The sequence below is a fragment of the Tribolium madens genome, unplaced genomic scaffold, assembly GCF_015345945.1.
Source record: "Tribolium madens isolate multiple individuals breed KSU strain unplaced genomic scaffold, Tmad_KSU_1.1 Scaffold_96;HRSCAF=242;Tcas5.2_LG5, whole genome shotgun sequence".
NCBI lineage: Eukaryota > Metazoa > Arthropoda > Insecta > Coleoptera > Tenebrionidae > Tribolium > Tribolium madens.
The window spans coordinates 7,417,078-7,434,007 of record NW_025401068.1 but is presented as its reverse complement, the minus strand read 5'-3'; the positions used below and the strand labels follow the sequence as shown (position 1 = coordinate 7,434,007).

At 34.9% G+C, this 16,930-nt stretch overlaps 1 protein-coding gene and 1 non-coding gene across 4 annotated transcripts in view; one reads left to right on the top strand and one right to left on the bottom strand.

The window, feature by feature from the left end:
* The window catches only part of LOC123012875 (netrin receptor UNC5B), a 72,295-nt gene extending 55,745 nt beyond the window's left edge, over nucleotides 1–16,550 (bottom strand). For all 3 annotated transcript variants that reach the window (XM_044411064.1, XM_044411065.1, XM_044411067.1), the window contains exons 1-2: nucleotides 16,416–16,550; nucleotides 3,721–3,916 (exon numbers count right to left, since the gene is read on the bottom strand). In XM_044411064.1, the coding sequence (XP_044266999.1) occupies nucleotides 3,721–3,802 (82 nt within the window). In that variant the 5' untranslated portion in view covers nucleotides 3,803–3,916; nucleotides 16,416–16,550. The remainder of the gene's footprint in view (nucleotides 1–3,720; nucleotides 3,917–16,415) is intronic.
* Trnak-uuu lies at nucleotides 6,434–6,506 on the top strand. Its single transcript has one exon. It is a non-coding gene; the product is annotated as a tRNA-Lys (tRNA).
* Nucleotides 16,551–16,930: the final 380 nt, after the last annotated feature.

Genomic DNA, 16,930 nt, shown 5'->3' with positions numbered 1-16,930 from the left:
AAAGGCTCATCTTTGGTCACAAAAACCAAACAGTCTTAACGTTGGCACCACTAGTAAATTCATTCATGGTAATTTTAATAAAAGAAGTTGGCAGTTCCGGTTTTTTGAATTAATTTGAAAACAATGTCATTAAACGTCAACATAAAAAAATCGTCTAAGAAAATTTAGAAACGAAAACACCAAAAAAAACTATTTCGGTGCCGCCAACAGTTTTTAAAAATTTGGAAGCAGGAAGTTAGAAAAAGGGCCCGTTGAAATGTAGACGCAATTTGTAATGCAAGTTTGCTAAACATTCTCAATTTTTAACAAGAAATTGGCACGAATACAAAATAAACAAAGAACCTCGGCAAGAACGCAATTAAATTATTGTCTCGTGCATCGTTTTTGAGGAACGAGTTGAAAAAGTAACAATTTTAAAACTAAAGCGAAAGAAGAATTTATAAAATGCATCAACTTTGAGCTCATTTCAATAAATTACACAAAATTTATTGTCAATGATAATAATACCTATTTGTATCTTTTGCTAAATAACATTTTTCTGTATATACATCCTTTTTCTTCAAAGTTTTTGTAGCAAGAATCTCATTTTTGTACACAACATTGTACATACATACTTACTTGCTGTGTGTTTCTATCAAAATTATTAGCACTGAATTCTGCCCTTAGACCTTAGGTAATGATGTCTGTCCTCAGATATTCAATTATAGTGCTTTCAAAGAGCAAACAGGCACAGAGCATTTATAAAAGTCAAAATTTTGACAACATCAAAACATAACCATAATTTTTTACAAAATTTCTAGAAACAAAAACAAGGAGCAAACAGAATTTATGGCTACGGAGACAAGCTGCTACCAATTTTTTCACCAAAATTTTGACTTGGTAATTTCCATGTAAAGAAAAAACTGACTTTACATTATTATTGAATTTCATTGGGCAAACTTTTGATGAAATTTGTGTAAAGTTAAACTTTTGTAAAGCTTAATTCCTCGCAACCTATTTCAATTTTTCTGATTGTTTAATAATTTTGGTGTCAGAAATAACTTTTTGATAGTTGAAAAGCCGCTTGGAAGCCTGCCTGGTCTATAAACCTTTCGCTTGTTGGTATTTCCCATCGGATCGGCTACTGTGCCGTTATGTTTACATCAATAATCAATTACCGGAGTATAGTTTCATCCGAAGGGTTGGCGTTAATTCACGCGGGCATGATCTTTGTCGGCTCCGAATCCGAGTGGATCTGCGTTGAAATATCTCATTACTTCCATTAAGCCGTAACGAGCAGTTTTATGTGAAAATTACCAATAAATAACCAATCATATCGCTGGACTTCTCGCCAAGACTAACAATTACAAGGCGATATTTTACAATTAGCTGGCGTCGCCGCGGCAGCGTTATCCTATGCAGGAATCTCCGAGCATAAAACAAAACGACGTCGAAATAAATTAATAAACTTGAACACCGAAAGGCGATAATTAAACCTCCCTAAGCTGAAAATGACAAACAGTGCAGTAATCTGGCATTTTCCAACACACATTGTTACATGTTTTGCTTTTTAATGATTGAATTTCAACTTTGTCGCAGAATTTGTTTTGTCTGGTGCCACACGACACCCACAAGCACGTACAATTGCCGCCTACCACAGCGGTCAGTTTTATGGGTAAAATGCGTCATCTGCAATACGAACAATTCATTTCAACCGAAATGTCAAGAATTACTTAATTAATGCTTTTAAAAAGACATCAAGAAAGACAAAGCTCTGCGGTTTCTTCTTTTCAATCAGACAACTGGCTCGGTATAATTAAATTCATAGCGTAAATTCGCGTACGGTGGAAGCTTGTAATGCCATCTGCTGCTGCGAACTCAGGTTTCGCTTCATTGTCCGTCCTGTATAAGTCTTCACCGACATGTGTGGTTTGATATGGGAAGACGGAAATGTGCTCTGGCAGGGTACCATTCAACTGTATTTTTGTGCGTGTTCTCGGGCTTACAGAATTTTCAATATACATAATTTATAGAAACACTATTAACCACACAGGGGCATCTCTGTGTCTTAAAGCTGTGAACACTTTCAACAATAATGAGAGATGAGCGGTTTGTTTATGTGATGAGTCTGGGGAAGAGGAGCTTTCGAGCATTAAGTGTCCGGTGGGTCATTAATTGAACACACATGCTCTAATCATGTTAAATTGTTAATTAACACAATTAGAGGGGCTAACTGAAAAACTAGTCAGGTTTAAGAAACAAAAAACAAAAAATAGGCGTAAAATAAAATAATGTAGCGGAAGAAGAATTTATATCACAAATTAAAACAATTAAAAAAAAAATTGAGAATTCAAAATAAAAATTTAGATATCTACAAATTTAGATTACATGATTATTAAATGTAACCGTTATTAGAATTCTATAAATTGACAAATCTAGATTTAGGGACAAAGAATTTGCAATCTAAGTAGATTATGAAACAGAAAGTAAAAGTAAATATTGACAAAATAAATAAAAATCAAAATTACACATGTTAGAATGAATAAACATCTAAAAAAAGTTAATTACCTAGGAATTAATTAAAAACTGATAATTTTAAAACAGTTTTGAAATTCAAAAACTAATATGTGTTCAAATTCAACAATTAAAAATAAAAAAACATGTTTATTTCCCGTGGAAATTACTGTCGGAGACTTGTCGAGGGCAATAACTACACATACAGAAAAAAAAACACCATCCTTCCGTGTAATACATATAATTCTCCCTACGATCCAGCAATAAAAACTTCAAAAATAACATTTTTTCTTAATATCTCATTTTCGACATTACATCTAGCAGCACATTTTTCCGATTCTATGGGGAGGTATAATAAAATTTTTATCTCCCTGAGAGGTTACATATATTTTTAATGTAATTTTGACAGAAGAGGGAGAAAAATTTTTACCTACCAGGGAGGTAAAAAATTTGACACTTTCCTTTCGGAAATTAGGGTGGAAAAACTTATTTTCTGTTAGGGTGGTAGAAAAAATATATTTAATAATCTAATGCAAAGAACAAGGAAGGCAATGTATATACCTAAAATGCTAAAAATAGGTGTTATCATATTTTTATTTCGCACTTTCATAACAAATACAAATAAATTTCCTGAAGTCTACCTTTTAGTAGCAACTTCCGTCACGGATGTGTAATTTGTATTTTTATTGTTTACTTTCCTGTTGTGGTTCCCCCATAAAAAGTTTATATACGAAAGTACTAATTCAGGAAATAACATTTTTATTTAATAATTCTGTAATGATTAGATAACAGACGTATTATTGATTGAGCCATAAACGGACAATAAATGTTGAATTTTAAGATCGATGTTTAAGTACATCGAGAAAATCACTTTAGCCAACTAGTCCACTTGTCCAGTAAATTGGCTTTTATCGACAAAATCTCCTTATCAGGGAGTAGTAATAAGGCCGTAAATAGTTTGATTACTGGTTTAATGTACGTCAAAAAGGACATGTGTGTAATCTAAACTTTCAAAATTGAAGACTGTAATTAGGCCTCCACCCACACAAAAATTGACCCAAAAACAAAGTAAAGTTCGTCCGTTTCGTGAATTTAGTCTCGTTCAATTATAGTCCGACATGTAACATCAATAAAGAATGAGCCTATGGCTAAGTATGGCGGTTCCAAAGCGTGCACGTGACACCGGGCATCGCGTGTGGCTCATCACTACATATTTCATATACCAACCTTGATTAGTGGCAGCAATGCCGAGAAAAAATGCCAATATCAGGAGTGACAGGCCATGGCTGGGGGTTTCCGGCCGCGCCATGGTAACGGGGCTGTGCTCTAGGGGCTGTTGCACACAGACATCACTGGCACCACAAGCGCATCTTCGTCTGTCTGTCACATCGCATCTGACACTTCACTTATTGGATTCCAGAAGCTGCAACAAAAAGCGGTGCATTGAGTCGAGGAATGGTTCAGATAAATCAGTTTAAGGAGGGAAATGGACCAACTCTGGGTGATGGATGGCTCGGTTTGAAAAAATCCCGACTGAATTATTTATTTATCAAAAAATTTTTCGGAGTGAATTATTAATGCGCTCAAGGGTGCAAGTTGGCGAGTTCGAAGACCCAATAAATAAAGTGGCGACGCTTTGGCGAATTCCGGGGGCGGTTTTTGCTAAATTAAAACGGTCATATGAGGAACCATAAATCGAAATAATATAATTGGTTAGTGGAGTAATGCTAAACGCTGCCATAACGGGGGTAATAAATATTAAAGAAAAACGTGCGATAAAAACAATGCCTCCGTGGGCGACCCACACACTTCGGGTTGATGTGTCTGGGGCGATTCGTTATCTCGTCTTGATGATATTGTTTTACGATACTGGAATTTGTGGGACGGTAGAGTAATTTAATAGGAGAGGGTTTTATTTACTTGATCCGTTTTACTAGGGATCTAATCCATGAGGTCAAGGGTTTGGGTTGCATCAAGCGTGGAAAGAGTCACCTGGGCATCTGTCAGAGATGCTAGGCCATTAAACTAAGATATTTAATGAAATTACGTATAAAAAAAAGTCAGACCCGGAGTAGGGTAACTTGGCCCCAGAAAGGTCCCTAAAATTCAACTTTACCGTTATAATTTTTAAAGTTTTTTATGATTATCCCACTATTTTTATTTCCTAAATATGTAATAAAATCTAACCCTGCATAAGCAATTTAAATTTTTGACTTCTTTTGCCGAGACAGCTGTAATAAGTACTTTGCAACTCAAGCCGTTTAATAATAAATCCAAAGCAAGCTCATAAAGCGTTTCTGCGATTTTGCCATTTTTATGTAGAGTGCAGATATTAAATTTATAGTAGTTGGTAATTTACGATTGGCTTTAAGCAACTTGACAATGAGCCAAGTGAAATTACGGTGAAGCGCCATAAAATGAAGATAATTCACATTTTCGCCCAATAAATTAGCAATTCAGTGCATGTGGATTTATGGAACGGAACCCCAAGAAAGAATTTAATTGGCTCGAAGGCACTTAAGAAAAAGTCGCTCTAATTATAAATGTCTGTACAAGTTAATTCTGTTTAGCTAAGTATCAAACCCTTCCAAACAAACAAAAAGAGCAGAGTACAAGAAGATTGCATTAACGAAAATTTAATTATGTTTTCCTTTTCACCGTAATGGCCCTCTTCGAGTTCAGAATTGGCATTAAATTCGGTAAACACGGAGCAGTAATCGAGGATGATTAGGTCGGGGATTCGATCAGAAAGTAAAGTTCTCGATAGTCTAAAAATAATTATTAATTGTCGGGTTATCGCGGGTTTTAATTACGCTATTATTTTATCACCAAGGATTGTAAAACACGATACTAATTGTTAAAGGGGGAATACATACATAAATAAAAAAGACAATAACACAAATCAAATTATTAATTGCGGTGATAAATCGAGGGAAGAAAAACAGACTTGAATTCTAATAATATTTTTCTCGATAACAAGGAAGCTGGCGTTTGTAAGTCGATCCTCAACCTGTAACTCAATCCGAATCAGTTCCGAGTCGAGATTCGAAACGGCTTGAAAGAGATGAAGTTGGCAAACGTCGAGATGTTAATTCTTCCCATCGTTGGATGGGAATTTAAAGAAAAGCGTGCGTAGGCCGACGATGTTGTCAAAACTTCGAACAAGTGTTTTCGAGTATTTTAATTCCTTTACTTTTATTTGCCTTGGCCCCTTCTCTTTATTATTCTTCCACTCGACATGAATTTTAAGTTCCCTCAATCAATTCCGGTGCGTTTTAATTGGTCGCAGTCAGGTAGGCCGGACACGGGGGTTGTTTTTTTAAATTATTACCCCTGGTCGGCTTTTACCTGTTTCAGCTGTTGTACATATTCAAGATGCATTTGTCTGTTTATCTTAAATAGAAGTTTAGAACGCAGGAAGATGTCTGGGCTACATTAAAAAGCACTTAACAGTACAAGGTTCTAAAAGGTTTCTGTTTCAATGGCCATAAATATATGATGGGTTAGTTTAGAACATGTGTCTCAAGACGCAGTTTCGGTAACTGTGTGCCCCATTTAGACCCACCGACCTAATACTCTTATTTGCTTTAAACACGTGATAATTGACTGAAAATGGACCTTTTTTCACTAATGGATTAAAGCTGTAATCCCAGTTTGAAAAAGCTCTATTATGCTGAGGGTGATGAGTCCTCTTCACCTAACTATCTATTTTCAGATGAGTTGGGGTGTTCGAGATTTGAAGGTGTTACGTTACCTCATTACTACAGCCGGAAATTCGAACAAAAAACATGGAGAAGTCAATGTTGATAACAAGTAAATAGATAAAATAGTTTAGTGCAAATATGTGCTGTGTGAGACCGACTCTACGATAGGAGAGGGGATAAATCGACTTAAGTCACGGTTTGAGGCGTCTAGCCGACTTTTTAATCTATTTGTAACAGCCCGGGTAGCTCAGTCGGTAGAGCATTGGACTTTTAATCCAAGGGTCCAGGGTTCAAGTCCCTGCTCGGGCGGCAATTTTTTTTTGTGAATAATTTAAATGTTTTACTAGCCTTTCGTGTCCAAAAATCTTCATTATTAGTAATTTTTTGACGTATTTTGGTCTTGCTGTACCAACAAACGAAATTTTAAAATTATCAAATTTTTGCTTTAATTCTGAAATGTGTATGCAAATGTAATTTTTAACTGCTGCTCATTTACATATCGTAAATCAGACCGCGGCACAATAATTAATCATAGACTGCAGATTTCATCTAGTTTAAATTTATTGTAGACCGGTTGAATAGCCACGTGGTAATAAATAACATGTTTAATGTATTCTAAATTACCCATTTTTCTCCATATTGTTAACCTAATTCGCATTGTTTGTCTGTATCCTTCCTGTCGACAACAAAGCGCTCCCCGAAAACCTGTAAAAAGCCGCTCCTTTCATCAAATCCCGAAAACTAATTACAAGGAACCGGCTGTTGAGAATTGATGGCAAAGTTGAATAGTTGTGTCTTATCGCGTGTATAGGTTATCGTACGGTCACTCCATGAAGTATTATTCTCCAGACAATTTTCCTCGACAAAGCCTTGAAAAACGTTCACAATTGCCATTCGGTAACAAGGGAAAAGATCACCAAATCCACTCGAAAATAATTAAATTCCGATCGAATACGATAATAACGAAATCGAGCCGTTTCAATTTGCTTAAATAAAAAATTAATTTGAATAAGGTTCTCGGTTTTGAATCGTGGACGACATAAAGCACCAGAGAACTGGTTTTCGACAAACAATACTTAATCAGTATGTTGAACGTTTCTATAATGTTTTATAAAGGGAAAACAATGTATAATTTACAATTCTATTCCACATTTTTATATGTAAATTTTTCGGTATTAATAACGTGCTCGATTCACATGACGGCATATTGTGCTTGACGTGAATAATGCAATTTCGCTGAATTTTAATTGAGACGAAGCTATTCTTTGGTGCCTTATCGATGCTCAAGACTCAAACAATACTAGTCGTGATGATACACGCCGTATAATGTATCGAATCATCTTTACTAATTATAACAGCTCATTCACAACAAACAGACAGGAGGCGGCCACTCTGCTTTCGAGATGAACCACTCCACAAGGCCAAGATTTTTATTTTTGGATCTAATCTTCACGACTAATCAACCAGCTCTGCCAGTAATCCCGGAACAATTATATCGAGTGACTCAAATTTACTCACACCCTCGATGTTATTCACCAAGATAACATCTTTTAATTTGTCAAAGGGGCAATTAAATGCAACCCGATTGCAGTGGCTTGGTAAATGGGGCCATTAGGACCTGAACAAGACATAGGTCTATCCCTACTAGCTATAGAAAAATAATATACATAACAAATGGTTATTTTTGGTTTTGTTACTAAAAATGTCTCTAGAAATGTTTTAGGTAATTTGTTGGTCTGTATAATTTGATATGTCCAAAAAAGTAGTGTTAATTCGCTCTAGAGAGGAAAATACTGCCCAAGTTGTGGATGTGCCGCTATAAATAGTAACATAAATAATCGATGAAAATATAAATGTCAAAGACAGGGCTCGATCGCTTCTCCCCAATCAGGCTGATATCGAAGACTGGCTGTCAGACTTTCCGATAATCGGAAAATTAATGTTTTCTGACAATCGTTGCCTGACGTTTATTAATCTCCGCGAAATTCTGGAAACAATGAAAAAAGGCCGCAAGTTTTTCGTTTAATTGACAGACTATAAACATCGATTGGCCTTTTGATGGCCTCTTTCTACCTGATTGTTTCGCATTCTTCGGACGCAGCCGGGCGGGCTCTCTTCTTCAGACAATGACTTGTCTGTTTGTTTGACAAACGTCTTTACATGCAACAACTATCGATCGTATGATAATACAAGAACGTGATTTACGTGCGTTATCGACGAATTCGACTCTAATGTCGATTAATAATCGAAATTCCGGGAACTTTGTTTCGTGTATTGATTTAGCGCGTTAACTCCGGTAACGACAGTTTGAGTGTTTATTCTCGTTTTTACAGCCAGGCTGACATTAGAGAGACTCCTGTAAGACTTCAAAAAGGCATTAAAGTCGTAAAGAAAAGCTCGTCCAATATACGAAAGACATAAATTTCGGAGGGCTCCTCGTGATTATTTAGGAAATTTTACGATGCACCTTCTCCATAATGTGCATTAACAATAATTATAGACGATACGAGAATATCCCCCATAAAATTTTCGTAAGAAAAAATCGCCTCAACCAAACCTGGTCTTCAGAAGCGTAGGATTATAATTAAAATAATAACAGAGAGTGTGCTCACTTTAATGTCCCGTCATTAACAAACGGTCTGAGAATCGAAATTACCAAATCGCTCCCGCCTTTCTATTACTTTGCTGTAATTTTTCTCGAAATGGCTTTGTAATTTCGGCGATGAAACCGAAATCCGGCAGCCAAATTGTGGCTGTGTTATCGTGCCAACGTCGCGCTTTTTTAAAGAGGTGAAAATTTCCCTTTATTAAATTATGGCCTGATAAAGGGACACAAAAACATACAGAAAGCACTTATCTCATTCTGGGAGAATAGCTAGAGAAGTCGTTTGTGGATGGTCCTAATTGTCAGTTTTCACGGCAAACCATTCATCTTTATGAAGTTAACAACTTGGGGACGACCGAAATCCATTTAAAAACTACCTGTCTCGGCACCCCATGCCCCTTCTTATCATATTATCTGCGGAACCCCCACTGAAAACCGACTCTTAGAAACCCTTAAATATTTCAGAGACTATTGCTTTTTAATGTCGGCGAGCCTCCTGAGACATCTGAGATGAAAAAAAAAATGAAAAAAAGAATGCTTTGCATAGCTACACAACTTAAGTACGAAAATGCTTCATCACTAACAGAGTTTCTTTAAAGATATTCAATGATTTCCCAAAAACTAATATGAATTTGTAAATACATACGTAATAAAAGTTTTCAATCGCCAAACTTTTTCATTTCAGAATAATTATTAGAAAATGAATTAGAAACAAAGTGGAATACTTTGAAATATACACACGGAAAACCCACATGTTACTATTTTTTGATGATTTATCCGGCAAAATTTTTTAGTTTAGATAATTTGAACTTTCTAAAAGTTGATTGACTTACATACTTTTGTACTTGATACCACAAACACATTTAAAATTTAATAGTCGTATGAGGCTAAAATGTAGCTTTATTAGTAAAGTCCTACAAAACTAAAAATTAGGTAATCTAACTGCAAAACTTAAGTTTCAAAATTATTAAATCATTGAACGTTACAATGCTTATAATATTTTGAATGTTAATTTGTTATTAAAACATTGGAGATTTATTGAATTTTCTATCAGAATTAGTTTCTGCTGTAATCATTTTTGTGGAAACCCGTGGATACGCAAATTTCATCCCATTTTTCATAAACCCGATTTTGCTAAAACCTCTTTTCATAACAGTCAAACTGTGCTGTATAGAGTAATGCAGTACATCGTTGTGCTTTCGTGTTGAAACTCGAAACCATTCGTGTATGGAATGAAACGTCACAACATCCTTCGCAATTGTCATTGTGAATAATTCGAAATAAAACGCCACGTGACATTTCAGGATGAATTTCAGTTGTAACAATATTTGTAGTTTTAGAGCAGTAATTGGTGAAATTAGCACCGATTCCTTGTCACAAACCCCTTCTAACTCTTTTAAAAGAGCCAAATCGGATTATATCCATATCGATAACAAAGTATCGAATTTTTCGAGGTTTACCGAGTTTCATCACCTGAATACTAAAACGCTCCGAAACTGTTGTCATCGAGGGCGAAGAAGAGCGATGACAAGTATCTGAGAGTTCAATCTAAGGAGACTTCGATTGTGAGGAAGGAAATAGTCCCACTGGGTGATAAATTAAGGTTGCTGGCATTGTTTCGCATCCAGGGGAGTCTGACAAGGATATACGCGCTTTTCTATTGGTCCTACCAAAGGATTCTTACACACAGTGAACGCGATATCAATTGAAATCGCTTGACAATAGCAGTTTTTTCGTAATTAACGAGAATTTTGGTCGTCTCTATTTAAGTTTGAGCTTTGGGATGATAGTGGGTAAACAGAATGATTAATAACAGCAGAAAGGGAGACCCTCTTGTTCAGAATTTATTACACCAAAGAACTATAAAGTACTTTTTGTACTCGTAGCAAAAAAACAAGCTAATAGTTGTTAAAATTCCAAACTTTGATTCATTACAAATCTAAAACTCCCAACACTAACCCAAATCTGAAACTACCAAACTTCTGGCGCTTCCACTATCGATAATACGAGGCAAAGGTGTTCGTAATTTGTTCATTTTAACTTTCCCAACTTTGATTTAATCAACGTATCGTAGTTTAGCGCCGAAGTTAAATTGTAGATCGATTATGGCTGTAGGCAACATCGAACACCATCGTAAAGAAAAAACTAATTTGACAAGTGTGTGGGATTCGTGTGACTGATGTTTTAATTAAGTCAAGGAAAGTTTGTGGCTAACGTGTTCCAAATTGGAAGTTACAGTGTCAATCATGTAGATAAGAGGTATCATACAGAAAAAAACTTACTCTTGCACTTAATTAGACAAAATGTCGCCCTACCGCAAAAGCCGCGACAGTATTTTACACAAGCGTTATATTGTGAGACCCAAGTAACATAATTAAAACATTTAATGAGCATGAAATTCAACTTTAGCGGAAGATTCATGTAATAATTAAAGCGTACTTCGGACCAGCTTATTTTTGCTTGTTCTCGGAGTCGCTCGTGTTTGTCCATTTTTAACTCGCCAAAAAAGCGAACTGTCGCAACTGCTTTCACAAGACCGAGTTTACAATAAAATAGAACACTAAGTTTTTGATTAAAAATATAAAAACCGGCATTTAAGATCTAAAATAATGTAAAATAACGTAAAATTTAAAAATCAAAATTAAATCAAAATAAAAACAATAGATTCATAACAATCTTTATTTAAAACGATATCACAGAACAGTGAAAATTTTCAAATTGAAAAATTGTGTAACAGTCAATGTTCAATTTGCTGAAGCTTTTATAATATGAAATTTAGTTTCTGATATAATCCTCAATGCTCTGACTAGTTTGTTTTGTTTTCTGGCTTGTTAAAAATTTGGTGTTTTCTTTGATGTATTAAAAATTTCGTGCTCCGTGAACTCACTCATTTATGTCTGTCTCCGGGTATATTATGACATCTTTAGAAATTCCCCTGTTTTGTGTCTCCTCGTTAATCCTTGGGGAATTGCCAACTGTGGGAAATTAAAATAAGGAAGAACGTTTGGAAACGGTTTAAATTACAATCGATGAATGTTACATAGAAGTACAATTTTGCATATTCCAATTTATGTCTCATTTTTTGAAGTGTTGCAGTAACAAAACTAACAATACAATTTATGGCATCTGTTGGCAAAATTCTTTGTTTTGTAGTTCCTCCCATCGAATCGCACCAATTTGTACGTATGTACCCGCGTCCTCAATATTCATGAATTTCGTAAAGTTTCGAGATCTGAACATACAGAATAACAAACGATCATAAAGTTTGGTTCGATGCATATTTGCGTCTGATGCGAAGTTATTCCTCCACAAATATGTCACACTGATGGTAATTTAGGACATTCAAATCGTCATTCAGAGATTTGTAGCCGCAATAATAATTACGTTACATTGATTCGCTCATCTCTCAGGATCATAAAAATTATGTAAACGAAGCGATGAATTCAAAAATAAAATATAATTACACACATTCCTGTCTTGGAACTTGTTATTACCCCGATCTTGGGAACGAAAAATCGCGATGGAATTATAAAGAGATTTTCATATAATCATCCAGGTTAAGTATTTATATTGGTCGAGCAAATAGCGCACAACGTCGCGACTTGAGTTAATGTTATGGTCTTGTGGATTCGAGTGTGATTTATAAAATACACTTGTCAGACTAGCGTCATTGTAATACGAGAGCATTATAATGGACACAAATAAAAATAAAAATGATACAATGGATTTTGTTCGTGGCACTGCAATTTGTAACGCGCACACTTTATTTTTGTCTGCTTTCGTTTGTGTATTATTGTACGGATTACTGCAAGACTTTATTGCTGTTTTATTTTATTATGAACGTTATTCTACTCACGACGGCCAATCTTACGCCACCATTTTCATACGCCAACTAAACAATTAGTTATAGCTAATAAAAATATTTATCCGGATCTTGTAACGAGAATTTATTTCTGATTCGGAGGTGGTTGGTTATTGTTATTACTGTAGGTTAAAAATTAAAACTCAATTCTTGATTTAATTATTTATTTTATCTATTTTGTAATTACAACAAAATTCAAAATCTAAATAACACTAGGTATACCTCGTGTGTAGGTCGAGGTCTTCCCGTTTAAATCAAGCGATTGCGTTGGCATTTACCATACGCCACAGTCAGGTTTTTCTCCAATAATTTATAAAGTTATTTAAAATATTCAAGGCTCGTATTTAATTCAGACATTACTTATTCCCAATACCTTTCACTTCAAGTTCAGATTTATTCGCCGTGACAATAAAAACTCCCACCACCTCCCGACTACATCATAAACTATCCCGAATTTCCTCCCGCCGCATATTTCCCTTTCAAATCGCTGCGAGATCTGTAGTTACTCGTATTTTCCCGCATACATCAACTCCGGTCATAACTCAACACTTTCCCACCGAATCTATCGCAATTTTTCCACATCAAGCGCAACCAAATTTCCCGACTTTGCATATACTCGAGTCTCCGACACGCGATTCCGATGCGAATGGGCCGGACTTCCACCTAGAGAAGCGGCGGCGTCTGAAGAGGCAGTGATATATAAACCAATTAAAAGTCAACGGCGTTTAATGTAATACCTCGGCATCCGGCAAACACGCGTTACCGTGTTCAAATAATAGTTCACGCCGAGATAACATCGAAAGGCCGACCTGGTGGCGTGCTTTCTGACCATTCGTATTGTAGACCTGTCTACGCATACGAGAGGGTACAATGCGAGCACTCATCACACAAACTGGCAGTTAGAGATTTTTTGAAGGGAAAAAGTGTAGGGTACACGAGGAAACGGATTTAACACGCACGGGGAGATGTGCGAAGAAAGGTAGAAGTTTATTAAATTTTCGGTAGACTTAAAAAAAGATAAAGACACTTTTAAAATTGTAATTAATGAACCAAACTAACAAAACTAAGTGCTTATTGTGGCTTGAAACCAAATCGTTAAAATTATTTCCAGCTCAAGGGACTGATGTGGTTGAAATTTGGAACCAAGTCCATTTTTTGAACCCGGCTTTAATTTAATTTTTAAATTCATAAAATTCAATTGTTATATTATAATATAAAAATCATAAACTCAAATGAATAAATCTTCAGAAATCTATTTCTTTAAAAAAATGCAAAAATTATTTAAGTACTACTCTGGTATTCGGTATTAGTTGAGTTAGAAAAAATTAATAATGCAATTTCAAAAAAATCTACCTTTATTCACTTGAAACAATAGTTTTTAATTTTAAAAAATAGTAAGAAATAAATTATCAATATGAATAATAACTTTCAATTATTGCAATTTATTATAAACATTAATATTAATATTATATTAAAACTTTGGAACAATGCCGCCACATGTAGACGACAAATAAGATTTATGAATTCATGACATTATACAAATATAAATTACACAGCCATCAAAGAAAAGAAAACAATCCAATACAATACTCTATAATTATCGTCTATCAGAAACCTACTCGTGTCTCCTAAATTAGTTTTTTTTATTTACCCGCATTGTATTATTGACACAAATATAAAAAATTCTGGATTCTTTTCAATTTCTAATCTATTGTCATCTAATTGTATACAAATGGTGCCCACAATAAATTTAACACATAATTTCCATTCTTATTGTTGAAACATCGTTAAACTGTTGTAATGTGTAAATTTCAATCTTTCTGTAGATAGTAAAGCTTAAACTTTATAGTCGAATACTTGTAAAATGAGATGTAAATGAGTTTCAAATGGAACCACAAAATTCGCAGAAGTTAACAAGTCGTTAAAACTTAACGACATTAAAAACAACCATTTAAAAAGATAAAAATATCAAAAATCATGTCAAACTAGAATTTCAAGAATGCGGAAATTTAAACACATGTGAGAAGTTTTTTAACCCCAACGATTAAAAATCCAACAATGAAAATAATAAAACGGTTTTATAGGTTTTTAACGTGTGATTGGCGTGACAGTTTCAACAAATTTTCAACGATGTATTAAATGACAAAGTGACCGGAATGAATATTAGTTTTACATATTTTATGTACACAAAGCAAGAAAAGAAAATTTACTATTACCGGTATTATGTAAGTGAAAAAGACTGTTTCACTCTGATAGCTATAACGGTAAAAGTGTTATCTTTATCAATTTTACACCTCATAGTTTAGTGTTGTAGATTCAAAGTAAGGATTGAAAAAATTATACGTTTCGTGTTGTCCATAAATTATCTGAACAGAGCATAAATTTTGTCTAGGATTTGACTAACCATGTCCTTGGATCCTATCTGCCATTAATTTCAGAGTCCACAGGTACACAAATTATTTCGAAACAGACCATCATCGATCATAAAAAATCCGGTGAACTATAATTATCGATTTTTTTCCTCGAATGCTATTAGTGATCAGTCTGAGAAATCTCAAACTAAAACAAACATCTCAAAGCTTGTTCAAAATGTTATAATAAATTAGTCAGGAAACATAAAAAAATAAAATTTTATCGCGGCAAAGCTTCCCTACTGAAAAAAGCACTTTGGTTCATTAGAAACCCTTCTGTTATTTTACGATCGACTTTACGACACGCCGGTACAAAAGAAATCATTTCTTATTTACCGCAATCTCTTCATTCGCGATCAAAAATATATTGCAGGACCGGGCTAATTAGGTTGAGGCCTAAGTGGGTTAGGTTTCTTCCAAGAAATGAAAGCCCCATCAGGCCCTTTGAAGAATATTGACCGCTGGTAAATTCGGTTATGCAAAGGGCAGCCATTCATAAATCACCACTCAAGACAGGACGGTAGACCCGAATATTATCTTTCCATTCTAAAGACCCTAGCGATTTTTGTACAAGTGCATTGAGATATAATGGGGCCATTATTGACATTTAAGAGCCAACGAGAATAATTTTTTGCTTGTTAATTTACTTAGCGTTCGTGTTTAAATTTTTTGTTGCAATCGTTTTGTCCTTTTTAAGGATAATGGAACAGCCGTAAGATGCAAAAAAACGAATTCCTTAACAATAGAGTAACGCAAAGATTTAAAATTAATTCGACTCAATTAAGATTACGAACAAGACAATTTCCAGTAATTAATTATTTAAACGAGGCTCTTAATTCATTTGTGATTGTTTATTGTCAGAGACAATACATGCATCTGTTTACTAATCAGTTAGTGTTATTCCTCTCGTAAGACATTATGCAGTTATAAATTACGAGATAACAAGTTTTCAGTCTTTGAGACTCATTCAATTTGATGTTTAGAAGTCGAATTAAAGAAAAAAATAGAATTGTGCTTGATCCAATTACAAACTTAATTTTTCAATTGAAACATCATTCCGTGCGTCCCTTTATTACTTTGATAATAGCCAATTAAAAGCGGCGACAGAAGAGCCTAATCAAAACACAATTAAGGGATGCTTCCGCCCCCCGCAAAAATAATTAAACTAAATTGACCACTAATTTTAATTCCTCCTTCGGCGAGTTAATTAAAAAGTATCGACAGAGAACTCTTCAAGACAAAAAACTGTCTGATCCGGTCTCCGGAAGCACCGAAAGATTTAAATTTTTAATTAGCAAGTTTGACGAAAGCTTGCTGAAACTTTGATAACTGACACAAACCTGAGCTTTATGTAAAAACTCCGGCGAAAATATCCCAATCTGTGCACTTATCACGTGAAAGCACCCGGATTTTGTTTACGAAAGCACGCTGCGGCCGCTTCGCTCTAGAGTGGGGTATGACCGAACTCCACGCGAGTTGTGCACGGACTGATAGAACTGCGGCGGCTTGCTTGCTCTTCGGATGATGGTAACAGATGCGCACGAAGAAGGAAAATCGAGAGCTTTGGACAAGGAGTGTTCTAAATAGGCAGTTTTACGATTTGGGTTGGATTTTCGGAGATGATTTGCACGCGGGAAAAGGGCTTGTCAGTCATAAATCCCTCTCAGATATGGACTAATAAAAAAATGGATTATTTACGAAGGAGTTTACGAGCGTAAATAGATCGAGAAAATTTACGCTTTTTGTTTGTTTATAGTTATTTGAGGCAAACAAATGAGCAAAAAATAAAAGTTTTTTAGCTAAAATTGTGTCTAATTCTTTGTGAACTTTGAAATTCTTAATGAATAAAACTGAA